At 41.1% G+C, this 26809-nt stretch overlaps 1 protein-coding gene across 2 annotated transcripts in view; it reads left to right on the top strand.

The window, feature by feature from the left end:
- elp4 (elongator acetyltransferase complex subunit 4) overlaps positions 1 to 26809 on the top strand; it is a 54337-nt gene that overhangs the window by 15554 nt on the left and 11974 nt on the right. Inside the window, exons 7-10 of one of the 2 annotated variants that reach the window (XM_025906793.1) lie at positions 1469 to 1657; positions 4925 to 5033; positions 7269 to 7375; positions 9949 to 10028. In XM_025906793.1, the coding sequence (XP_025762578.1) occupies positions 1469 to 1657; positions 4925 to 5033; positions 7269 to 7375; positions 9949 to 9996 (453 nt within the window). In that variant the 3' untranslated portion in view covers positions 9997 to 10028. Of the gene's footprint in view, positions 1 to 1468; positions 1658 to 4924; positions 5034 to 7268; positions 7376 to 9948; positions 10029 to 26809 lie in introns of those variants that run through there. The other variant, XM_003442311.5, reaches the window with a different exon arrangement.

Below are 26809 nucleotides of genomic sequence, written 5' to 3'. Positions count from 1 at the left end.
ACTAGCACAGGGCGACATGGGCACACACAGAAAAAAGGCCAGTATGGATGATAGTGTGTATGCATCTTTATGTTGATTTGTTTATCTGCTTTTGGGGGACTGCTTATATTGTGATGGTTTAATATAAATTGTAAATAACAGATTACAATGTTGATTAATCTCCCTGGGCGTGTTTTGGGGGGATTCTGTTGAGTTGTGTGAGCCTCCACAAACACTGGCTGATTAGGTCGGGGTTCCAGGCTTGTTGTAGTCTATATGGCTGGCTTCTGGTCCTTGGCTGGACCTTATTGGCATTGTTCCCTGATTTTTCTATAGGCTAAACTATAGGAGTTAAGTTTGGCCTCCCCTGCTAATGTTGCCACAGCAACACTGATGTTGCCACAGCTCCCCCCTGCTGGGCTGCACATAGAAATAAATTTCTAATTCTGTGTCCCACAAAACCCGTGATTGAAGAGACTGAGTCACTCAACAAAGAAAGTGACTTAAGGGAAGCGCACATAAAACTCATATTTAAGTATAGTAAGGTATAGAAATGAAGCACTGGTGGTGAAGAACATCGGAAAAGTCAAGAGAGTCGTTTGGAAATCTATGAGTTGACTATAAAAAAATCTCCCAGAAACAATGGGGTTTATTTTTCTTAGATCCCTGTGATTCTGCTCCAGACTCAAATGAAGCTTAGGTCATGTTGTTGGGAGAGGAAGCAGGAGGGAGTGGGGCAGAGGAGATTTCAGGAGGGTTGAGATAATAGAGGGGGAGGGATAAAGAAGAGAAGAGGCTGGGGGGAAAAAAGCAAAAAGTGAGCAGATTTTAGGCCAGGGCTTTGTTAATCACTTTTGGCTCTCACCTCAGTAATTAGGAGCCATCCTTACGAAACCCCAAATAAAAGGCAATTGTACTAAAGGCTAAAAAACTCTCACACTTTGGACAGGCTCCTCCATTCTTTCAGTTTCAGTGATATATATATCCCACCACTGTTTGGCCACTTTTCTTCTTTGCCCATGAGAGTGGGTTACCGTTGATCTCTTGTAGTGAGGTGGGGGGGTTTCAAGGGAAGGCACTCCACCCTTACCCAGGCCCCCTTGGCTGCAGAGCATCGCTGTGGTGCCAAGAATGTGCTGGAGTTTCTGGGTGGCGGCCATATTGGAAGCCTGTCTGACAGGTCCATTGTGCGTGTGTCAGATGGCTTCTGTGATTGGGCAGTTGTGTCCAGTCACGTTTGGGCACTGTGTTCCGATCGTCTGTGCTGGTGAGCAGACTGTCCATTCGCTCTCTTCCAAAGTTTGGGAATACTACCCAAGGCCACAGCAGCTTTCTGAAATCATTTAAAAGCGGTTCTCAGATAATGTTCAGAAGCAGTGTTATTGCATTCGACTGTACTGTAAAATAAAACGCATTTGCATGACTCCTTCATGAATATTTTCTGTATTTCTGACATGTTTTTCCTCTTGTTTTTTTTTTTTTCTTATAGTCCATGTCTCGTAATATCTTGCGTGTTGGGCTTCACTCTCTTGGTTCAGCTTTGTGGAATGATGACCTGAGTTGCCATGACGACCCCATGCATAGCCACGCCTTGACTACCTTTCTTTATGGACTGCGTGCTTTACTGAGGTCATCACTGTCAGTTGCAGTAGTTACTGTTCCTTCTCATCTTATTCAGGTAAAACACTGGTTGACACGTGTAAACAATTAAACATAGTTGAGAATCTCTTTTTGAAAGAGGTTTGTCAGTAGTTTTATGACGTGCAAAAACATTTATTCTTGTGTCCCTTTCCTACAGGGAGATGTTCTAAACTTGATTTGATTATGTCTTTTTTATTAGTAGAGTGCATAGTATGAAGTCTTTTGCACTGTGTCATCCTCCTGACCCTGTAGTTCAGTGTCACCTTGGTATGACTCAGGCCTAAGAGGGGCCTCTTCCTGGAAGCCATGCTTTTGCAGCAAACACAGTCAGTTGCATACTTATTTTAAAGGCCTTTGAATCTGTGAGGGGGTTTATGGTGCTGTTTTTAAAATTAGAGTTTTAAGCAGAGTGTGAGCCTGTGCATGCATTTTATTGTCTTACTAATATTACTCCTTGCAGTTGCGATTGTAAGTGTAAATCTTGGGAGGAGGTGGGTGGTGTGGTTAGGCAATTGGGGGGAGTCCACGTGCATGTGCCTGTGTCCAGTCTGGCCTCTCAGTGTGAAGATGGAGTCATCTGCTGAGGCATATGGCAAACCACAGCCCTCCCCCAGACAGTCAACCACAGAAGCACACTCACCAGAAAAGCCATCTGAGACTTTCTACCAAAATGTTTCAACCTGCTCACTCTTTTACTGTAACACCCTACTTTCTTACTCACTCACTCAATCACAAGAGCATGAAAACACTGTTATTTCGGAGCCTTTTATACAAAGATATAGGTCAGTAACTTACAGAACAGCTGTGTTGTCATAACTTGCTCTGGCTCCAGGCCTATATGTGCTCACTGCACAGCGGCCTTGGCCTAGTCAAAAAAAGGTAGAGTGGCTAACTAGCAGATGTCAGCTGTGGTGGGAGCGGTCCCCCTGTCCCACTCTGGCCAGGCTTCCAAACCCTTAATCTGTCCCCTCCCCCTCCTCCACCCTGGGGAGAGAAGTGAATGAGTTGGGGAAGAACAGGAGAGGAGATTTTGGACTGAATCAGGTGTTCAGTAACTAAGCCAACATGGAGGTAATTAGGGGCTATGTGACCTTATTATTAGTTATATAATATACTTATACAATTAATGTGACTTTCATTCACTCAGTAAAGTGATTAATCATTTGAAGGCAGCAGTGTGTAAAACCTACTCACTTAAAACTGATAACAGAAATTAGTTTGACATGTAAGAAGAGTTTCTTTGTGCCAGAGCGTTTCTTAAATAGTTATAATGGAGGAGGTATGGCCTTTGGAAAACTGTCTCGACTAGTAGCAATGGGCTACCTGGCCAAGGCTCTATTGTCTTGGCCAGCTAGCCCACCGCTGCTAGCCTACAATACTCAATCCATTATTGAGCAGCTTGGGAAGCTGAACAACTCACTGAAAGCCTGCTCACAGCAGCCCAGTGCTACAATCCATCTGAAATATTAATTAAGCTTGTCTTAGCCTGGTTCCCCTCAATCTTACTTGGTCCTGCTACCACACCCATCCCACACACAAATGTCAAGTTCACAGTCTTCCCCATAATGCATCTATACTCTCATCTATACTCACCTGCTGCTCAGACTAAAGCGTTGTCGTGATTGACGTAAATATTGCAGCTCGTCCAGAAAGATGTCCACATAGCCTCTACACCATTTATATAAGCTGCAGTCTTACCTATGAATATCACACTTGCCTATTCTTGTAATTCCGAAGAGCAGAGCAGTTTTTTCAATTGCAAAACAACTCCTGTTACTGTTTATTTCATTGCATGTCTTTCATATATTTCATATTTTCATTTTGTTCAACTTTTGATCATCAGAAAGTCATCTTTAACTCACTCAGACTGATTTGGGATCATATTAATAAGATTGTTTACTTGCTATTTCTGCAGTCTAATAGTTGATGACATGTATACCCAGTGGCATTAGTTGTATGCCATTGAGCCAAACAGCCAAATGAAAACAACAATAGCTGTAATGTTGCAGCATAAGGTGAACATTGGGCCCTCTCTGTGACCTGTCAGGCAGTGGTCATCAGCTGAAGCTGAGGGTTTCAGGGGATTTGCACTGACGTAATCTGAAGTTATTGAGCTAGCATAGAGTTTAATTACAGGACTCAAACGAGTCTTGTTACAGCCCTTTATTAATTATAAATAGCATATAAAGAATTGTATTCAGCAGAGGGGAGCATTTCTTTTATTGCTTCAAAAACTCAAGGAGCTGAGGCACATGTGCGTGTTTTACTGACCTCATTCTGCCCTGTTGCTATTAAACTGAGCTGCTCTATGTGGAAAGTTTGAAATAAATTGCTCCTTGATAAGGAATCTAATCTATGTATTTATGTGCACACAGAAGAGTTATTATGCCCTAAACAGATTTGTACACATAAAGTTTTTCATGGGCTGTCACTCAGTTACTAAGTGATATTGTGCCATTGGTGTTTTTAATAATGTGTTGAATAATGCGTATCGAAACTCTCGAATTGGGTGTAATTGCTGCACGAGTGACTTCAGATTCTCTGTATGTGCTGGTGGTACTGACTGGTAGGATATGCATACTTTAAAAGTAGGACAAAAATGAAAAGGAAGAAGAAAGAGTGGGGAAAAGACATGAAGGCATGAAAACTGCATTAGGCGGTGGCAGCCAACACAGAGAGAAGGATGTGAATGATTCAGGAGGCAAAGGGATTAATAATGCAGGACTCCCTCTCCCCCTATGTCCCAATGTCCCTCTCTCTCCCTCCCTTTCACTCCTTTACCCTCTGCCTCCACCCTTTTGTATATTCCTTCCTCATTCTTTTTCTCTACTGTATTCAGCCCCAATTTGTCCACTTTATTGTCAAGTCACTGAGCAAACCAGTAGGGGGAGCTATCCACTCCAAGCCTATGTTACTTCTCAAACTTCTCCCCAGTCCTCCCCTGCTGGGTGCAGGTTTAAGTTTGTGCACCAGCTATCCAGCTATAAGCTTTTTCATGAAACATTTGATGAAATAAAATATTTACAGTGTGTCACATTTTCCCATGCTTTTTTTCTCTCTCTCTTTTTTTCAAATCTATGACTTAAGGTTTATCTCCATTTGTTTGCCCCATCACTACTTTCCTTTCTATCCCTCATCACATTCACATAAGCCATGGGCAGAAATGACCTGGTCACAGGAAATGATGACCTAATTTAATTGAAACTCTGATGGCCCGTCAGGAGGCTTTTAATTACCTGTTAATGTTCTGTGTCTCTTTCCCCCTCCCTCCCTTCCTCAATCTTGGTCTCTCTCTGTCCTACAGGACCAGGCTCTAATGGGCAACATTACCAGGCTATGTGACAATGCCATAGCCTTGGAATCATTCAAAGGCTCTGAGAGAGAGACCAACCCTCTCTACAAAGACTACCATGGTAAGAACACACACGCTTATCTTTCTGTCTCTTTTCCATCAAATACACACACACACATACATACAGGCAGTGCATTAAGGCTGAGGCTGGGCTGTGGATGGAGGCAGGGCAGCCCCCTTGCAGGCCAGACTGTCAGTGCGCGTTACTGTGCTGCTGCTCAATCAGACGTGCTCCTCAGTAGACAGGCCGGGGGGATTCAGCTGCCACGCTGTACCCCCTCTCCCTCGCACCCACCGCCCCCACCCTCCATCCCTGCCTCCCCCCTCCAGCAGAGCCTCTCTCCCTCTCGCCTCGCCCACTCTCATCCCCAGTCCCATACCCCTGAGGCTCTGGAGCAGAGCAGACCAACACTGGGGAATCGATATTCTCACCATCACTCTCTCTTCCTCTCTGCCTCTATCGCTCTATCCCTCGGTCAATGTCTCCGTGGCCAGCATGCTCTGCTAATAAATGGAGGGCAAGGCTTTCAGTAGGGGAAAGGACACTGGTAAGGGACACTTGGAGAGAAAGAAATAAGGAAACACAAAGGGAGGGCAGGCACCGTAGTTTGTGTTTGCGCTCCTCGTCCTCACCATCACTTTTTCTGTACAGTTTTATCTTTCCTTCTTTCTCCTGCATGTTTTCCTCTTTTCTATCACTCTATCACACCCTCCACGCATAAAGGTCAGTTTAAGCGAGTTGGGTATTTTTAGCAATGCCTCTCGAACTCTCCCACTCACTCTTGCGCTTTTCCTCTCACCCCCCCTCCACCCCCCCTCGTGTTAGACGGCCCTAGTTGTGACAGATGAAGGGATGAGATTGAAAACATTCAATGGCAGATTTTGTTTTCATCCAACAGTATGTTTTATTTAGATCACACATCCCAGCAGTGATCACATTCCTCTGCATTGTGAGGGCAGGTGGCTTTTAAGCTCATGCAACATGAGTGTGAGGATGTATCATTTTTTTTAATGATTTTGTTTTGCAAAAACAAAACAGAATGTTCTTTTTAATTTGCAGTTAATATTGTTTGCACACCTTGTTCAAATATATGTTTGCCCTGTTCAACCAGCCAGAGAATCTCTGGTTGGGTTATGAAATACATTTACGTGTACAATTGTTTTGATGTGTGTTCATGAGTGCAAACGCATCTGGTACGAGTGTGAGAGTGTGCGTGCGGATGCGCGTGCGTGTTTGCGGCAGCAGTTGAGGGCTGCTCAAAGCATGCTGGGAAGCCTGTCACTGCAAATCAGGCAAGGGGAAATCACCCAAGTGCACAGAGGAGAGAACCCACCATCCCCCACTTTTTATGTCGGTCTTCCTTTCTCCATTACTCCCTCGATCACTCCTTTTCTCTCTCACACTTATTTATACCTCCCTACTTCTACAGTATGTAACCAGTTTTAAGAAAACTGGAATGAATGAATTGAGGAGTAAGAGCAGAGGAAAAAAATCCTCCAAAACTTTGTAAGAATCCGTAGCTTGCGTTTTTGTCTTGTGTCCTTATTGTTCTAGTATGTCCCAGTCTAAGTTGGCAAATTTTCATTCACTCGTACTCCAAATCATAGGAAAAGTCTAACATGCAGATATGTGAACGAAATACTTTTTCATTTCAGTCTGCCAATGAAGTTTACTTAGTATATTCTATTGCAGATTTAGTTGTTAGTAATTTTACAATTAATTTGGGCCTTAAATTTAATCCTCTTGTACAGATGCAAATTTTCAAAACAAACCCCCAAACTTTATAAAATCCTTCATCTTATAATGATCAGTTAGACCTTTGAAAGCTATCGCAAAACTTTGAAACATTCAAAAATATAATCTGTTACAAAACTACTGATCTGTGAAGACATGAAGACTTCACGAATGGGTTTATCAAACTTAACATCAGTGAACATTCGCTAAGGTCAGTGTGGGGTCACTAGCAATGTTTTATTAGCTCTTCTCACACAGCTACTGCCTACATACTAAAATGTTACCTTGAAAGGTGCAGGGGAACAGCATTCTTCCAAAATAGGGGTATTGAGCATAATAATGAAGGTTAATTTCTTAGTGGTAGTTGGTAGTAACTCAGTAAATTTCATGCTTTTATTAAAAAATGGCACATGTGAGAAACACAATGGGGTTTTTTGTTGGCACAGTCAAACAAAATACACATGCTCTATAATAAATGAAGTAGTAGGGCAGGAAGAAGTAAAGGAAGCTCTTACTTTGTGTTGTATTTCAGGTTTAATCTGCTCCCTCTTCCTTTTACAGGCCTGTTACACGTACGCCAAGTACCTCACCTGAACTGTCTGGCGAGCCAACTCCCTGACCACAAGGACCTGGCTTTTAAGCTCAAGAGAAAACAGTTCAGTATTGAGGTATGTTGTCAAAGGTACTCAGCATAACCAGGATTTATTCATAAAAAAGACAGTAGTCCAAGGGTTACACCCTGAACCCTGTATAATGTGATATCTCATCAGATTTTTTTGTTTTTCTTTCTTTTTTAAAAAATGTTTGGATTTTGTAGATGCTCTGATGTTACCTCCCTGGTGTATTTTATTTGTAACTTGCCGTGTAGCCATTAACCTAAAACGAAAAAGCGATGTAGATACAAAGTAATTATTTATTAAGAAAGATTACATTTGCTTTGTGCAACTCTCTCACGTAGGCGAAGCTCTGCCAACCTTTGTTTACTTTTGTCTGCTATTGGGTGACAAAATCAAAGGAGAAGCTATTGATTACACTCTGTTGCTACCACAGTTATTTGAGTGTAATGCCAAGAGGCAACAAAGTGAGAAAAATCCATCTATAATCATAAATACACAATACTGCTTATGCTGCTTATGACAGTTAATTATGTAGTTTTCTATGTTTTTATATTGAGATTGCAGTAATTTGTTACCAGCCATGACTCTGATCCAAGGATGTGGCCCTGCATTAGTTTAGCACTGTTTTGGTTTTGCAGACAGAAAGAAAAGCTCTCAGATTACGTGCTTACTCTAATAAGGAGCAGCATTACCTTAATATGTAAGATAGCTTGAAATTTCAGTGTGACATCTAGAGACACATTAGTGCATTTGCATGTATGACTTAAAATACTTTAAATTAGTTAGTATTAGCAAATGTTTCTAACATTTTTTCCAATCTATTATATACACAAGAGAGCAAAATGATGTAATGAAGTGCAATACACCACCTATACCAACAACCACTGTGGCATCAATAATAGAAGTTAAGTAGAATTTACAGTGGAAATGTTTTCTTGGATTGCACTTTATTTTACAGTGTGTACCTAGGTGATTGTATGGGCTTCCTCTTTCTTCATTCATTTTGATGTATGATTGATCATACTCTTTCTCTTTTGCACGATCACTCTCGGGCAGAGCAATCAGTCTGTCACTGAGCTGCCACTCCAGAGAGAAATTAAGGGGCCCTCCTCTTAGCTCAGCCTCATGATTGGTCCTCATTACATTATCATTACCTTATCGCATCCTCTGGTCCATGGCTCTTAGTGAGTCCTATTGTTTCAGCCAGGATTTGTAGGGGAGGAGAGAAATGCCTGTGCCACCCCCAAACTTCCCTCCATCTTATGGTCAATCCTTTCTCATTTTTTTGCCCGCCTTAACTGCCCTTCCAACCCTTTCTTCTGTCTGACACAATCCCTCCTCCTTTCTCTGATTTCCCCAACATACCACTCCAGTGATTTATTAGGTTTGTAAAAGTCAAGGTAGTTATCCTCAATGGTCTTTTAATTAGGCTCTGTAGTGGGCAGGCCAGGAGTTCAGAGGCCTAGAGAATCCCAGTAGCTCTGTGGGGCCTGGATCCCCTGTCATATATTCCAGCAGCACATTGTTAAGACCAAGCTTTGTCTGCCTTTCTTGTTTAAGGAGCTTTATTGGAGTTTTTTGCTGAGTGGGAGTCATACTCTTGCACTGTCCTTATAACATATGCTTAAAACTTCTGCAATATCCACCTATGATTTTTTTTAAGGATTTTAAAATGGATGCACTTGTTGACACAAGATCGTACTTAATATAAAATGTCAATCACAGTCCTATGAGACATTGCTATATGTCAGGGAATTTCCCAGAGAACATCGTATCACCAGTCATGCATCAAATCAGCCAAAACACATATTAGTCATTGTAATGCCCTATTATGTGCTTTGTGTTGTGTTCTCTGGCATTGTGATTCGCTGTCATTAATTTGTATATCATCTGAGTTAGAAATGTCACAAAGGTATGAATGCACATGCGCGTCCTATACTGTTGCAGAGTATGGGTGTATATGTCTACTGGTGTGCATCTCACACATACATTGCTCAGTGCATACTGTGTTTGACCTGTTGGTCAACTGCCTCAGTGGGCCGCTGATTGACACATAAGATGGTGACTGGATTTTAAGCCCGGTGTCTGACGTGTGACAGCCCACACCATCCCTGCTAATCACCTCATTTACTCATGCTACAACTCTTCTGCCTGGGGCCACGTAATACAACATTTTCTCTACTGCTCAGTCTTCAACAGATCCATGTTGCTATGTACCTTTTTCAACGGTTGACTCATTTTCCATATATGAAAAGCACTGAATGCAGCAGCTTTCTATTTATCATCTATCTGGATTAATTTGCGATGGGGTGGTGGAAAGTGACAGATGATTGACAGTGCTACCTTCTCACCAGCTCGGTCAGGCAGCTGCATGTCTCCCCAGCCACACATAGATTTGTCCTGGTAACTAATTTCTTAACTGCTGTTTGACTCATGTTTATATCCCCTAACATTTCTGGAACGCGGAAAGTGTTTGTTTGCCAGCTCACAGAGTGCAGGCATTATTTATAAGGAAGTGATCTTGTATTTCTTAGTTTTGAATATACTTTTTAAATGGTGGGTTTTGGTTTTAGCAAATAAATTCCCCCATTCCTCAATCGATATTCTGTTGGTTCTTTTTTAAGGTCACCACGATAGCTCATGATGTTTCTCAGAGTTCAAGCTGCGGTTGATGAGCAGTTATTAGCCACGACGCCTGAAGCCAGAATTAACCCGTGGCCCTGTCTGAGCAGGTAGAGGAGTGTTAGGTGTTTAAGAGATTAACACATACTCAGAGAGACATATACAAACAATACTTGCTCTCACACACATACAGATATTGACATTCATGCACTGGCCCAAGCAAATATATATATAAGATAAGATAAGATAAGATAACCTTTATTAGTCCCACACGTGGGAAATTTGTTTTGTCACAGCAGGAAGTGGAAGGGGTATTGGGAAATGCAGACACACCTTAATTGTTAGACACTTTCTGAAAACACGCAATGTGTGTGAGAATTTTCCCAGTCACTCAGCTAACACAGGCTTCTGTCAGTGGTTTCACAAGGGAAGATGCTTTAAGGATGAAGCCCTGAAGAATGTAGATAGTACGCAATTACATTCTCTTTACCTTTGTTTGACCCTTTAAACTGACAGGCAGTGTGCCCGTGGGGTACTGGGGTGCCAGAGGTAGGTCACGGGGTCAAGTACGCCATAAGACAGGGATTTATGTCAAATTAGTCTTCTATTAGAGATGTTATGTGGAGATGTCTGTTGCTCTGACAAGTCATTTGCTATGGCTGTGTAGTGTATACATAGGAGAAGTTTCGTGTCATTGAGAAGTGGTATATTGTTAGCGTATTTTGCATTATTATAAAGAGAAAGGAGTCAGTGAAAGGAAGCTGGTGAAGAAAGGATGACACATGATGACAAAGGTCATATAAAATATAGGGATTACATCACAGTTTCTTACGTGTAGTTATATTGCACATCCTGGTTCATTTGAATGACACCACTTTTTTGAGGTGTCAGTCCAGACCAGCCTCAGGGTCAACTAGAAATGGCTTAACCATTTCTGTCACCTATCAAGGTACAGTTAATATTAATTTCTGCTATTTACTTTGAAGGATAAAATGATTGCTTCAGATTTTCTTTGGACATTGGCTGCTTTTTCACTTATTTTCAGCACAAATACTTTTCATTCAGCCTCTTAATGTCGACTTATGACTTATTCAAGCATCAAAAAGGAACCTAACTTGAAGGATGAAACAGTGTTTTGTCCGTACATGACAGACAACTTGGCAAAGAACTAATTTTAAATTGTATCTTTTGTCACGTTGTTACTAGCAGCCTGTCAACATTAATTTGTTTCCATTTTTTTTAGCTGAATCAACAAAAAATGGCAAAGATAAAATTGTTTGACACATATAAAATAATATTTTTTCACAAACAAGGTGAAGTTCTAAGAGCTAGTAGCTGAAAATGACATATCTCAGCATGGTGTGCAGTGTGCCTTTAAATCTGGGGAAACTGGACAAGTGGACAACAATAGAGCTAGAAGACCAAAAAAAAAAGATCTACAGCAGTCGAAGAGTATCTGAAAGTCGTGTCCTTGAGAAATGGCCAAAAGTTCAGCAAAGACTTCTGTGCTCATTATGTGAAAAGGAGTTCAGGATAGAGGTAGAACATGGAGTGTCTACAGCTGTCTGTAAAACATGGTGGAGGCTCATGTTTGGGACTGCCCTTCAGCCACTGTTGGAGGTTAAAATTGTTGGAATTACGAATGCATAAATGTCCAAAGAGAAGTTTTGAATGTCCTTCAAGAAGCCCGAAGAACATTTCCTGAAGACTACTTAAAGAAATTAAGGTTGAAGGATGTGGTCATACCAAATATTGACTTTCAAGCTTGTTAGAACTGCGCTAAATCTGTTTTTGATTTGATTTTTCTATTATTTAAATCTCCTGCTATTAAAAATGCAGAGTCTACCATATTTGAACTTTTTGTTTACACTATATTATATATTTACCTCTCACACTACCAACTCCTCACTCCCAAAAACTTCTCAAGTTGTCCAAAAACCTTCCATCCCACATGACATGAACGTGAGTAGTTAATTTTTACGTGCGTTGGAGGAAAGCCACAAGATAGCAGAAAATAATATTAAGAGGATAATGATAGTGATGAGAAGAATAAGACTTGAGAAGAACGGGAAGACAAACTGAAAGAGTCCGAGGGAGGTGTATAGAGAAGGTTAATGTTTCTTGGCATGTCCTCAAAACGTCTTTAAGACAACGCCTGCGTCTGCCCCCTGTTGAAGCCTGTGGGTGCCAAGGGAAGGGTGTTAATGGACCTATGTGAGGAACAGAGCGAAGACTTGGAGAGGAGGGGGAAGGCATGAGCGGAGAGGAGCAGTTAAGTGATTCTCAGGTCAGGTCTAATTAAAATGAGGGCTTTTCCTCAGAGGCACCAAACCGTCTAAAAGGGACGGAAAGAAAGAATTGCAAAATACATAATGAATTCGACAGAGAACAAGCTCCAGGGCCTTGTTTTTACATTTGTTTATATGGTTGTTTGTATTCGATGCCTAATCATATATAAGCCTCCCCAAGTCTCCAATAATGCCCAGTGTTAAAGATCAGAGAAAAGCCAATGCTGAGAAGAACAGAAATGGAGGAAGAGCTGAACCCAGTCATTTAATATTTACTTTCAATAGCAGATCATGACAGTTCGTCGGCTAAGAAAAGAAATCTGAAACAGTGGGCTTACAGGATTTCCTGAACCTATTAATGGCACTGAAAACTCCATACACCTGCTTGTGATTCCCACATGTGGCTTGGGAATCACGATCAGATGGGAATGGTACCCTTGGAATAATATTTCAGTTGAATTATTTATACTTCCTCCCTTGGTGCACATCAACCTCTGTTGCATTTGGGAATGAGGTGTGCTTATGGTTTGTGCGTATATGAAAACGAGAGAGACAATTTGGTGCACGCCAGTCAGTGGCACGCCATCGCACCCCTCAGCTGAACAATATTCTCAACATACATCAGATTGTTATCTATTATTTAGCAGAGTTTTTATCTATTCTGCAAATGTGCATGTGTCTTTGAAAAGCCTAGCTCATAACTTTGCTGTGCTGAGTCTTGGGTGTGTGTGGATTGCAAAAATGTGCAAGTTTTTCTTTCTTCAGAGGTGTGGGGGGTTGTTTGTTTTTGGGCGCACTTGACATCCATGTGATTCAGGTTGTCTGCACAAGTTTATGTATTTATTAAATAGCAACCTTTGATAATTGTGTTGATTAAGACAAGCACAAACCTACAATCAAATCCACTCCACTAATGCCACAACAAATCAGCAGAGTTTTATGTGTTGGAGTGCAAATGTTACTCCCTGTAGTGCTATATGTGGTCTGCTATGAAGTCATTGTAGCCAAGGTATTAAAGATGTGCTTGTGCAAGCAAGGTCAAGGTTCAGAAAATCACTAAGGACACTGGTTAAAACAGTCCAAATGAGCTTTTTTTTCCATTGTCCAGCACCTAGGGAGAAAAAGCAGCAGCAGTTGTGTTTGTTGTAGCCAAGTCAAAGCTCAGTGCGAGAATATTTGGGGCAGCCAAATGTGCTGCCCTCCATACCATATCAACAAAACGCCGAAACTTTTCTTTCAAACAGACAGTATTAAAGCAAAACAAAACAGGGCATATGTGCTCCTCCTGCCAGACTGAGTAAGAGTGTGGTCTGCCTGAACTCATCCTGGAAGTGAAGCTGTTTCATCAGTGAGCAGTGAACCCTTAACATGGTCCATGGACCACTCAGCCCCCATCAGACTAGACTGGCCACATTGGACTCAGACCTGATTAAAGTAGCCCTAGTTGTCTTCAGCTCCCATTAGAGAAAGGGAAAAAGGCTATAACGTGTATGCCACCCCACATCCATGGGGTCTTGTGGCACTATAGGGTATGTGTAAGCCTGTTCAAAAAGGGCTCGTATTAACATAATGGTAGTGACTGGAGAACTATAGGCCCTCTGGTGCTTATAAACTAAGTCTCACTGTATATTTGGCTTCTTCATTTTTATTTATTTTTTTATTTCCTATCTTTTTAAAGACTGTGTCTAATTTTGCCTTAGGTTTCTGCACTTTCCGTGCAAGTCTTAAAAACTCTTTGCAAGAGTGTCAAGTGTGCCACTGTAAATTCTGATATTCCTTTTCCTCATAGTCAGGCACAATCCTGATTTTAAAAAATACAACAACAACCCCCCCCCCCCCCAAACAAACATACATCCAGCAGCATAAAAAAAGTGGTTAATTTCAGAGACCTCTGAATAAATAACTGCAATGGGTATGTTTTAAAATTTGCATGTAAAATTGAAAAGAGGTACATTTTGGTAATTTGTACTTTCAGAACTTTCAAACACATTAATCCAAATATAAACACTTAATATTACAGATATTCTGCATTCAAAACGTGTTCTTTCTAAACTTGCACAGAAATACTGTTGCCATGATTATCGTAGGAAAAAAATCAATGCAAAAGGCAGTGGCTTTCTCATTTTAAATGAAATGGTGTCCTTCCTGCTGTTGGTCCGCAGAGAACGTTAAAATTGCCATCATGAGCACAAACGGCTCTATGGTCGGTGTGGTTCAAAGGTGGAATGTTGATCCGGAGCAGGAGCATCAAACTCAGGAAGGCAGTCTGCATGGGTCCTAAAAATAACTTTCCCACACTCTCACCGCTCAGTGTCCTGGGGGGTCAGGAGGAGGAGTGTGTGTATGTGTCCACTCAGTGCCGATGTAGTGCTATGCTGTTTTAATACATTTGAAAACCCAGAGACTCACTCCTTTAATTTTCAGGTAATTTGAAGTTTGTTAACAGTTTAGTCTTCCTGTGAAATAGTTTGACAAGCAAACAGTTTACACATTTATACCATTCAGCGATAGCAAATGATGAATTAAAAATGTATTTTACATTGAGGATGTCATTCTTCACTCATTTTCTGGCTTCTTTTTGGTCACACATCTCATTGTGTTGGTAAAATTTTCTCAAAACATCATTACTAATGGTAGTGACGTGACCTTGTGTTAAGATTCCATATTGTTCAGACAGGGGAAATCTCAAAGATTTGCAGTCAGCCTTACTTGTATATCTGTGCTGTTGTGCAATAACTACAGTAATACAGTAGGAGAAACTTGGTCCCTTTATCACGTTGTTCTTCGAACGTCAACATTTTTTAAAAGCTCGTTTTCCCATTCTTACTACAACATGAAACTAAGGACAGTCTTGGTATTAGAAATCCATCATTTCTAGATTCTGGACATAAAGAATGTGCTTACATCATTTATTCATTAATTTGTTTGCATCACAAAGTAGTAGGCTTAGAAATACCAGATCAGTTGGACACTTAGCCTTTTTTTCTAATTACTTTCACTGTCTGCAATCCCTCAATGACAAAAACAAATTGGATCTCTTGATCCTCTTTCTTTTTCCTTCCCCGAGCACACTATACAGGCATTTGTTTCAGCTAATCATGGGAGCTACTTAACCCTTGCTACTGTGAATATGGTTGCATTTAAAAAGGATTCACCCAACAGTCAACACAGAGTTGTTTAAAGTGGTGTTGGCCATTGAGTGAAGTTAGCCGGCTGCTGAATGTAGTGGTGCTCATGAATTTTACGAGGGCAAGTGTCCCTGTCCTTCAGAGTTCACAGGTGGCCATTGAAAGGCTCAGTCAGATGATGGAGGATAGTTAGGGCATGTATAGAGCCCTGAATAGACTTTAATTATACACAGTAGATGAGTCAGAGGGCCATTCGAAGGACAGCTTGCAGTTCAAAAGAAAAGTTAGAGGGCAAGGTGATGATGCTTCACTGAAAAGTTTGCGACCCTATTTGTGAGTTAGACAGCATGTGTGACTCAGAGGTTTTGTATTTATTTTGTAAAAATAAAAATGAAATCTGTGCGCGTCTGTGTGTGTGATTGTATGTGTGTTAACACACATACGTGAACGTGTGAGGGTGGGGGGTGGACACTGGGTGGGAGAGCACTCCAGTGTGTGGCTTAACCAAACTTTCCTATTGTCCCTAACAATGATGAGTGATGATGAGTGACAGGGGTGTTAGGAGTGGGATCTGGGGAACAGAATGCACAGAAGCAGCGCTCACCCAAACTTACACAAAAGGCAGCAAAAGGTCAAATCTGAGGCAAGCTACTTGTCCGCTAGCACAAAATATTGCACTATTTTATGAACTGCATAATAAACATGAACATTTTGTTTGTTTTATTTGTGCTTCAGTTTTATTTTCATGCACTGCATCCCCGATATTTTAAGAAATACAAATTATGTCAGTTACTGATTATCAAATGCATTTCTACTGGGACTCTTATTACACTGAGCCCTTGAATTACTGTTTACATTTAATGAAAGAGAGTTGCTTCATAATGCACAATATTTCTCTGCATCTCTGTTTTTTGGCAAACTGAATAACAGTGTATTCTCTTACTCTGAAGCAATTATGAAAACATGCACAGTTGTCTCCTTTTGTTACGCAAAATCCATACATTCTGCTTACACAGCCCAACTAAGCACACACAAACCCCTCCTTTTGCCCACATGCACACATTATGCCCCACCGCTAGCCAGGGATGAGAAGGACTTGCGTGCAAGTGTTTCCCAGGAGGCAGTTGTAGTCCGAGGGTTCTGAGGCCCAGGGATGGCTCTAGATGGCGGTTAGAGAGGAACCAGTTTTTTTTTCTTTTTCTTTTTTTTGCCTGCTCTCTTCCTAGCCCTCCCCCTTTATGGGCACAGGCAGTGATCATAATGGGGGGTGACAGCTCACCTCTCCCTAGCGTGCCTACAGTCCTTGGAGCGTTAGAGCCCCCCCGCGTAACCATACCACCACCCCTAAGTCCCGGAAGGCCACAAAGGTTACTCCATATGTTAGTCTGAGGATTCTTATGAATCTTTTCTCCCCTCTTCAGACAAGTGTGTTTTCTGTCAAGTCTGCAAACATTTGTCTGAATCTAATCGAATGTTATACACTTCTGCTGAGATCCCTGTGCCACAAGTACATATATATATATATATATATGTATATGTATATATATATTTTTTTTTTCTGTCTGGAATCTGCTTCATTGTTTTATTTATTTATTATTATTATTAGGGGTTTTTTTTGTTTTTGTTTTCTTTTTGCACTGCCATCCTGTGCCTGCTGTTCTTCTGTGTGAGTTGCGACTCAGTGGTGTGAAAAGATCCAGGGCCTGAAGTTCCACATCTATTAAAGGCTTCATGTTTGGAGAGTGAAGTGATCTGATGGTCTGATGTTGTATGCTCACTTACACAGAATGTTTGAATGGAGGCGTCATGTACCGTACACTTGCTTCATCACCCTCTCCGAATGGGTGTGAGTGTATATGTGTATCTGTGCTTACATTTAGTCTTTCATTAGATTTATGTGTACATGGATTATCCAGTTTTTAAAATACTGATTTAGTTTTCGTGAAAACTGTGTTTCAGTACTTGTAATGAAACTTTTTAGATTAAAAGCAAGAAACTCAAGCACCTCAATTTAATTGGAAAGTCCAAAAGGTTTTTTTTCTTTTTGATTGTTTGTACACTAAGATATAATTACCAATATTTTTGGACTTTGTAATAAATAATAAAGTTTTCACCTACTCAGTGACTTCATTTAGTCATATGAGTAATACCTTGTTCCCTTCAACAAGGGGGAAGATCATACACGATGTCCTTATCTATATAAACATCAAAGTCCACAGGCTCCTTTAATGCATATTCTTAAAAACAAAGTCATCGTTTGAGCTTTGTGAATCAACAGAGGACTTGTAAGGAGGCAGGTATGCAATGCAAAATTATAATCAAAATCAGTACATTGAATTTTTTTTACATCTTAGTATGTGTTTGTGTGTGTGGAGACATGGAGACTTGCACAGATATTAACAGGCAGGGAAATTTTATGATGAAGAGTGTGTGTGTCGAGAGGAGGGTTTGCATGCTCGGATGAGTGAGGAATAGTGCATCAAAGCAAGTGTAGTGGTGAATATTCGAGTAGATAGAGTGTTAGCAGAGTCACTTTGTGTAGAAAAAGAAGTGCTTTTCCTTCTCGTACTCACTCGCTGTCCCTCCTTCTGTGTCCCTCTCATTCACTGTTTCTTTTGTGGGAGGCTTCCGTACTCTAGTCCTCGTTTTAATCATAGTCAGCTTTTTAAGATTGTCGTCTTTCTACATTCATGACCTTGCTTCCAACTTAACAGCGTTCGCATTCACTCGTTTCACCTCGTTTACTTCCAGACACAAAGTCGACCTGGCACCTTATAAGCTGCTGCCTGTTTTAAGAAGTTGTAATCATGGCGAACATTCAAGCTAAACTTAACCGCCGAACCTCATTTCACTTACACACACGGACACACACAGAGTCACACATCCCCCAAAAAAGATGAGACGATCTAATTTGGATGCCTGGACAAAAGTGCTCAGGCAAAGTAGCACTGCTGTGGGAATCAATCTGCAACCCAAAGGGGTTGTGTGCGGCTTACTGGCATCCTTTTTAAACAGCCTGCAGGCTAAAGTGAAATCCCAGCCACGCCCCACATATCACCCCATGTAATGTTTGAGGATGCGTTCAGCACTTACCGTAGACACGCAATATTTTTCAGTAGATTTTTTTCCCCCTTCCACATGGGCCTTTTTCCTTTTTTGAATGCGGCGGACAAGTGCATTACCAATTCACACCTTAATGGCAGCCTACATATCAGAGGAGATGCACTGGCTCAGTGTAATCTGACTTGTCTTAATTACAGGCAGTATTCAGTAATAGGCTGCTTCCATAGATATCAGCCATTAGAGCAATGTCTCTGGCAGGAGGGGTCTGATTGGCTACGAGGTAGGTGATAAAGAAGCCATGCCTCATTTCCCTCCAATTTTTTTGTTCGTACTTCCTTGTATTAAAGTCAAGCGTGAAGCTGGCAAAGGACTGTGTTAAACTGATTTATGTGGTCTTCTATTTGGTGGTAGCTAATCTGTGCTCCCTGACTGCATTGTCAGCAGTCAGCGTTCCTGTACATGATTTCACTGGATTAAAGCATTTTCAGAAAATTTTGGAGTTTAATTTAATCAACCCTTTTCGGATCTTGCTAAATTTGACATCAGAAGTGCAATTTTTGTGCAGAAGTTGAATCTGCAACCTCAAACCAGTGGCTCTTGCCTGCTAATTAAATTAAACCACAAGAAGAGTCCTCAAGTCCTCAAGAAAGTCCTTTTCTTAAAAGAGGATTTTACTGCTTCCCCACTACTATTTTTGCAGGCTGGCCTTCTTCCCCTCATTACAAAGTTATGCATGCTGTTTGAGAACTCATAGTGTCATTTCCTTGAGTTTGTGTGTGTGCTGGATGCTGTGATTTACATTCATGTAAAAGATGACCGAAACGATATTGACTATATATTCGCAATCGTTCCATCTCACCTGTTCACATTGCTTTCATTAGAGCCAAAGCATGTGATCTGATGACATAATACTGTATGTTTGAGTAATTCCACAGATGGCTTCACCATCCATTTCAAATGCCATAAAACAAAGTCAAACCATTAAAGATAATATACCCATTATTAGTATGGAAATTTGAAATGGAATGCCACAGAGTACTGAAAGCTTGTCACTTGAGTGACAGTTAAAGACACTCCTGGTTCAGTGCACTGTATTTAAGATGTGTTTGATGTTTTTCAAACTCCATATTTGGCACATTATGCTCGGGTGGCAGCTCACACCTTGTTGGTATTTAAGACAGATTTCAGCGAATATTACTGGATTGTGGTGGCGGTTACATTTAAGGGTGCAGCTCCCTCATAACAGGGAGGTGTCGTCTGCTGACAGATCACTGTCTGGATGAGAGAGCACAGCAGCATCCCACCTCATTACCGTAGCAACACACTAACCGAGGGACCGACACACTGCTCGCTGTGATTAAGATGTAAATTTCCTCTAATTGGAATGTAAATTCATACATTTATATGAAGACGTCAGCTGTCAGATTGCAATATTGTGTCCTTTTTTTCTCCCTCTCCCCTGTTCCCCAAGCAGGGACTAGGTGCCTGTAATCTGTATCATACTCCCGCAGCCCATCCTGGGATTTGCCGTTTGTTTAATGGCGGGCCCATTGTCCTGCATCCAGCCCGTCATTGTAATGCTTCCCATTCATGTTTCTGTGTTTTGTTGCAGTCTGATTTGCTCTCGCTACCTGTGTTTGTTCCTCCATGCATGGCTGAGCCGTCAGGGCTTTGGGGATGGGGAGGGACTTTGAGACGGGGCCGGGGTCATTGGGTGGCCGTATTTTGTGTGTGCATCGATTACTTCTGCTGAATGTTCCTCAATGCAAATAAGTCTGCCACTTTGAGAGGAAGCACATGTATCTGAAGTAATTAATTTTACCCTTGAATGCCAGCTGTGGTGTTGGTGTGATGTGTTCCAAATTGAGCTTTCTCACCAAAAAGGTGTTAATTTAGGGATTTGGCAGATGAAGTAAGTCTGTTTGCCAGTCTGTATGGCCAATGAAACTGGGATGCGCCATTTTTGTCCTGCTAATTCAGAGATTGTGCTCAAAGCACCTTGTCCAAGTTATGTCATTGTCTGCTTACCACAAATCAGTATATGACAAACAGAGTAGCTGTCTAATTTAGGGATTTGTTGAGTGGATGAATGAACAGGTGCCTCATGTTTACAAAGGTGTTAACATTTTTATATTGTTTTTATAAGTTATGACTTGTTGACTTTGTAATGTTAGCACATGACATTGTTTCTGCTCTTTGTAAGAGTAGAAAGTTAACATATTATTATAACTGGTACTTGTATTGACAGTGAAATGCAAAAGTCATGAAGTATACCTCATTTCTTTATTTGAGAGTTTGTTGTGATTTTTTAAGTGATCTTGAGGAGTAATTCTCCCAGCTTTCTGAAGCTCTTTCAAAGTTTTTATTTGGACATGGGCTTCTTTTCCCCCTCACTTCCAGTTGGGTCCTTGTAACTAATACAAGGTTAATCAGAGGAAGGTTTTTTGTTTGTTTGTTTAGTCACTGAACATTGACCTATGAATCGTTCAAGCATAAAAAAGAGATACTTAACTCAAAAGATGAACCAGTGTTGTGTCTAGACAACACTGGTTCAACAAACTGGCCAAGAACCAATTTTGAATTGTGTCTTTTGGCACTTTGTGACTAGCAGCCTGTGACAAACACACATTTGTTTGGCATTCTTTACTTGAATCTATGAAAAATGTCAAAGTTAACACAGTTTGACAGGCATAAAATAGTATTTATGTACCAACAAGGTGATCCTCAGAGAGCTATTGTCCAAAATCTCATGGTGTGCAGTGTGTCCTGAACAAAACTGAGGAAACCACACAAGTGGGGGAGAAAAATTAGAAGTGGCAGGCCTAAAAAAAAGCATATACAGCAGATGAACAGTAATCGGAAGTTATGTCCTTAAGAAATAGGAAAAGCTACCCATCAGAACAGGTTTTGTTCTGATGACAAAATATTAGATCTGACAAGTTCACACAGAAGTAGACTACACAGTATTTCAATTAGGAAACATACGAGAGCAACGACTTAAATTCAGTTTTTTAAAGGAACTATGTCTTATCTTTTCCTTTCTTCTAAAAAACCACTATACATTATCGCTGGTGATAAAACACTGGACAATTACACTGTCTCATTGTAAAATACACATTGATTTTTAACAGTGTCCGTTATATAATCGTGAAGTTCTGTTTTTTTGTAATGGGGTGATCTGACACAGTAGAAAACAGTTTTTATCTCTACTTGTTATATGTCGCTAAACCTTAACAACTTTATTTGATTGATCCGTAACTCATAAGTCTCAGAGGTACCAATAAGGTACAAACACCCTTCAGCCATTGAGAGTTTGTATTTATAGACCACATACACCTGTAGCTGCGAGTTCATCATTAGTGAATAAATTTAGTGATCAGTTGTGTAAGAGACATCGATGACTGGCTTGTGTAATCTTGTCCACTGGACATGTTTTGATGAACACAAACAACAGCAGGCGGGTTTAATTCAGTTTGTTCCTGAATTGTACAGTTTGAAAAGCACCTGAGGGTGTGTGTTGGGGATGTTGCATATCTCCTGTACATTCCAATCAGGCACAGGTAGTGTGTGAAATCTCTCCAGTCACGCAAACCTGTCTTGGAAGCTGGTTCAGATACTGTAATTGCTGCAGCATTTTTATGGTTTTTCACACGCTTTCTGAAATTGTGAAGATACTAATTTCTGTGTGTGTGTGTGTGTGTGTGTGTGTGTGTGTGTGTGTGTACATGTGCCTGAAAGCCTTAATCTAAAAAATAAATAAATAAATTAGAAACCTTTAAGAAAATGTGATATGTTCACAATACGTCAGTGTGCGAAGCGTGCTGCAGGGTTTGACAGCAGCATGTGTTGATGTTGTAGGGTGCAGAAAATTAAAACACTGGAGGTCTCAGGAGAAACCTCTAGGCTATGTCAAGATGGGAAGAAAAGGAGAGAGAGGGTGACACAACAGCTTTCTATTTTTATGTCCAGCGGACAATGCAGTTGGTAAAAAGCAGGTAAGTCCTTGCAGGCCTCTTGTGTGATATTCTGTGTGGCCGAGCCTGGCATTCTCATGCACTCTGATTCCAGTTAAGGGTTGAGCTGTACGCCAGGAATCCTTACTATGCTGCCACAGCATGTCTGTGCTACTCCACCCACTTGTGGCACCAAACCTGCACAACGTGCCTTCCCTCAATTAGCTCTCCATCAGGAAGGAATCCTAATAAACCTGCTTCTTTCACTTCCACTCTATCCATCATCTTCAGTTTATTAAACCGAATCAACAGCTTGGAAATACGTTCTCAGCCATTGTTTCCGTTAACCAGGAATCTGCCTCTGGTCAGGTGAACCGGTTGGCTTTGGTCACCTTGCGTGTGCAACTGCATGATCTTTTTTTGCTTTTGGTGCCAAAATAAGGGATTCAGGGGTCTCTAATAAATGTTTATATTGAGGACTATAGTAAACTATTTTCAATACTGGAGTGAGAACTAATATACTATTAGTTTTAACATTGTTTTACCACACAGCACCACACAACTAGCAAAGCTTGGCTTACTATTATCACATCAGACATACAAGAGTAGAGGTAGGAAGAACTGGGGCAGATAGAGAGACAAACAGAGGAAGAGAGAGAGAGAGAGAGAGACCATTTTGTCCCCCAGGTATGACAGAGTCACTCATGCAGAAAGATCCCACATGGAGGGAGGTGGGAGAGTGGGGTGGTGGGGGTGGGGGGCATGAAGGAACTCTTGGCTTCCTCTCCTCGTTTGTACCTCCCTTCCCTGAAAACACATCTGTCTTCTTTTCTCTGCCACACACCTTTTCTGCATCCTTCGCTCACCTTCTCACTCCAGTAATGGAGTTTTTTTTTTTCACTGTTAACAGCTTAAACCGTTTTCTCATATTTAAGGCGTGAGGATTTCTTCTCACAGTTCATGCCACCTGCGATATTTTGTCAAACTTTGTGGGAATTGAGCGGCTGGTTATTGCTGCCTTTCTCTCTCTCTCTCTCTTTTTTTTTTTTAGCTTTGGGTTTTTTGGCCTTCGGACACGGCGCCGTTACCATTACCCCAAGCAGTCTGTCTTACATGCAAATATGTGTCGGCTCTACAGTGATCACCATTTTAGTCCGCGGCAGAGCTATCTCATGGCTGCATGCATTAAAACAATTAAACTTTGCCCCTCCCCCGCCACAACAATCATTTGCGGATGTGTTGGGTGAAATTTAGCAAGAAATTATCATTTTCTGAATCACTTCACTCTGCTTGCTCTGTGTTTGTTTCATTCTTTCTCTTCCTCCATTTCGTCTTTGAGCTCCTTAAAAGACTTGGAGCCCCCTGCATGTTCTTCTTTTTGCTTCTTTTCTTCGTACTTTTTTTCATCATTATCCAACAGCACTTTTCTTTGCGTGCAAATGCTTTCTGAACGCCGTCCTTTCTTCCCTTTCAGGCTGGATGTCATTGTTGCTGCCTGTGGGCTGGGTGTATTTATTTAGGGGTAATTGGTGTGTGGATGAGTGAGGTAATGAGGTGCATCCACACTTGGCTGCTCCCCTCCCTGAGATCCTGAGACAGACGTAGCCTAGCTGGGCTCCGGTTGGAGCTGTACCACACTGCTGTCTCCGCCACACAGGTCAGAATGGCTCTTTCATACCCAGGTGGACAAATACAATCGCTGGGGCTGATACCTCAATGAGGCGTCTGAAGTGGTGTGTGTATGTGTGCATGAGCGCATTTCCATATGCGTTCATGTGCATGTGTTTGTGGGTGGAGATTGGGGGGGTGGAAAAACAGCGCTAGGCTGTTTGCTTGTCTCTGTCTCGAGTCCTTGTTTGTCTTGCAGCTTGTGTTTGTATAAGTGATTTTCCCTGTGTGTTTGTAAGTGCATGTATATCAGGCTGAGTGGGTGTTCAATGGAGCTCAAGGAGGACCTTTGGCTTTCATAGCCCCCTGCCAACCTCAAACTGCCCCTGATGTCCTGCAGAGTTACCTAATGATTTCACTTACACCTCCCTTATCTGTCTGGCCCGTGTGGCAGGAACCGTCTGACGCTTCAGCCTTTACATGCCATTTGCTGCCTCATATCCTGTGAAATTCAATTGCACAGCTCTAACTGTAGCCAGAGTCGTGGGATCTCCCTCTCTTACTCGCTCTCTTTCTCTTGCTCTCTAGCTCTGTCATCACACGCTCTGTCTCTCCGCCAGTCTAGCGTCTTCCATGTATTTGTAAATACAAACATCTGTACCATAACACATTTTCCCACATTATATCAGAGCAACCTTGCATTTTAGTGCTTTTGCGCTCCAAAGTTGACACTTCATTACCCCGCAGTGTGTTGGTGACAGACTTTGAATGAGCGGTAGAAGTTTTAAACAGGAAAGCTTGGATGTTTGTGGGCACCCACAGGTGTTCAGCAGATAATATTATGCATAGATTGTTTTGTTGTTATCAGGGTAATTGGTGTGGACCTGCCAGCCTTTGATAGACACACAATTACTGTATGTGATGCATAAGTGGACTCATTTTACGGCAGGATTTTGAGTTGCTAATGGTGCATTATTCAGCTTTTGGTCTGTCCCCAAAAGTGCCGGGCCAAATCAAACACGCCGCTCCAGGGTAATTGAGGCCCACTCCGCACCCCCTGCAGTGAGCAAGGCAGAACTGTAATCCCCTGACAACTCTGACTTGGCCCCAATCTGGCAGGCCGCCCATTTCCCAGCAAAACGCCTAACTCCACATCAGGGAGAATGAAGAAGCTGATAGTCACATCTGAACTACTTTCCAATTTTGCTATTCTTTTGATATCAACGGTACTCTGTATCCACCTCTATGCTTTCTTTTTCTTTTAAACTTCACAGAATATAATTGCACACTAATTGCATGGCTTAAACTAATATTCTTACTCATTAGTCTCCTCAAGCGTTTGTGGTTTTGTGATCAAAGGTTTTTGACAATAAACCTCACCACCCTAACCACAGAAAAGCTTTTCCTTAAAGAAAAAAGAAAAACTGCAGTAGTTTTCTAAAGCTCTACCAGCAAAATGAAGCACGCAGTAATTCCAAAAGCATTTTTATGAAATTAGTAAAACTGTGTGTTATTTTGAGTGATTGGTTATTATTTAGATTAGGTAGGTTACAACCTACAAATGCAATATACTTAGTGGTACATACCAGGGGTTCATACATTTCACAATAAACTTTTTTCAGTTGCCCATAACTTCAAAAAATCCACAACTGGAGCTGCAGAGGTACACAGCTTTAAGACATGAAACAGTTTCATTCTGCACACGTCATATTTAATTCTCACGATTCAGTTCTTTTAACATATTGAAGTTAATAGTGCTTCACAATTGGCACAAATGCAACATTATCTAATCCTTGAAAAAAAATCTATGCACTCGTATTGTCATACTTGACATTATAAATTAGTTTATTTAAAATAAACCCTCATAAGAGCTTATTTAAGATTCTGTTTAAGATGCTAAAATTATTCCTGTTGAGTTAATGCATCGATTCATCGCTTCCTTCTTCTTCCTTTCTTCCTTCCTGCGTGATAACGACCATTTTCTAGTCACTCATATAACTCTAAATGACACTTTCCATGCAGTATTTTTTTTTCCAACAAACCTAACATTTTTGCACTTTTAGAGAAAAGAAAAGCATGAAATAATACACCAAATAAAATTTCTCATGCCTAATTGGTCAAGAAGTGAAACAAAAATCTATGATTTTATGAAAAGGTGTTTAAAACACCTGCACTGTTGTGATGAAACATCTGCTTTTTTGAAAATGTTGCTCTAAAATCCTTTAATAAATAGAATATTTTGTCTTATTTTGCTTTGGAAGCTTATTACAGTGATCATTGCAATTTAAAGAAGTGCTTTGTAGCTGCACCAACATTTAATGGGTTCTCCCTTAGTCAATACTTTTTGACTAGCCTAGTTTCATGAAAATCATCTTGGTTGTTTTATGCACATTCCTGCTGACAAACAAACAATAGTCACAGCCATCTACCTCAGAACATTTGTTTCTTGTCATTCTTTTAAAATCTCGACATTCTCCGAAGTGTCACCTCTTATAGGGGTCATTTGCAGGGAGGGTATAACATGCATTTAGCGCTGTCTCTCTGATTTTTAACTTTAGCATGTGTTCTCCCCAGGCCTTGGCTCACTGTTTTAATAGCTTTAGTAATGCTTCACAATTAACACTCAGCCAGCGCTCTGGGTTAGGTCATGGCTGGTGTTTTTCAGGCTAAATTAGAAAACACAAAACAAGAATTCCCCATCACCCACAGTGCTTTTAGGACCTAGTGGTTATGGGCAAAATGGAAGGTGGTGAATTTTTTGACAGGGCAGCCGAGGTGATGCCTCATTCCCTTTGACATCTTGAACACCCTAAAGGTGGCTTT

Source organism: Oreochromis niloticus, linkage group LG1 (genome assembly GCF_001858045.2).
Source record: "Oreochromis niloticus isolate F11D_XX linkage group LG1, O_niloticus_UMD_NMBU, whole genome shotgun sequence".
Taxonomy (NCBI): Eukaryota; Metazoa; Chordata; class Actinopteri; order Cichliformes; family Cichlidae; genus Oreochromis; species Oreochromis niloticus.
This window is presented reverse-complemented; position numbering and strand designations above follow the sequence as displayed.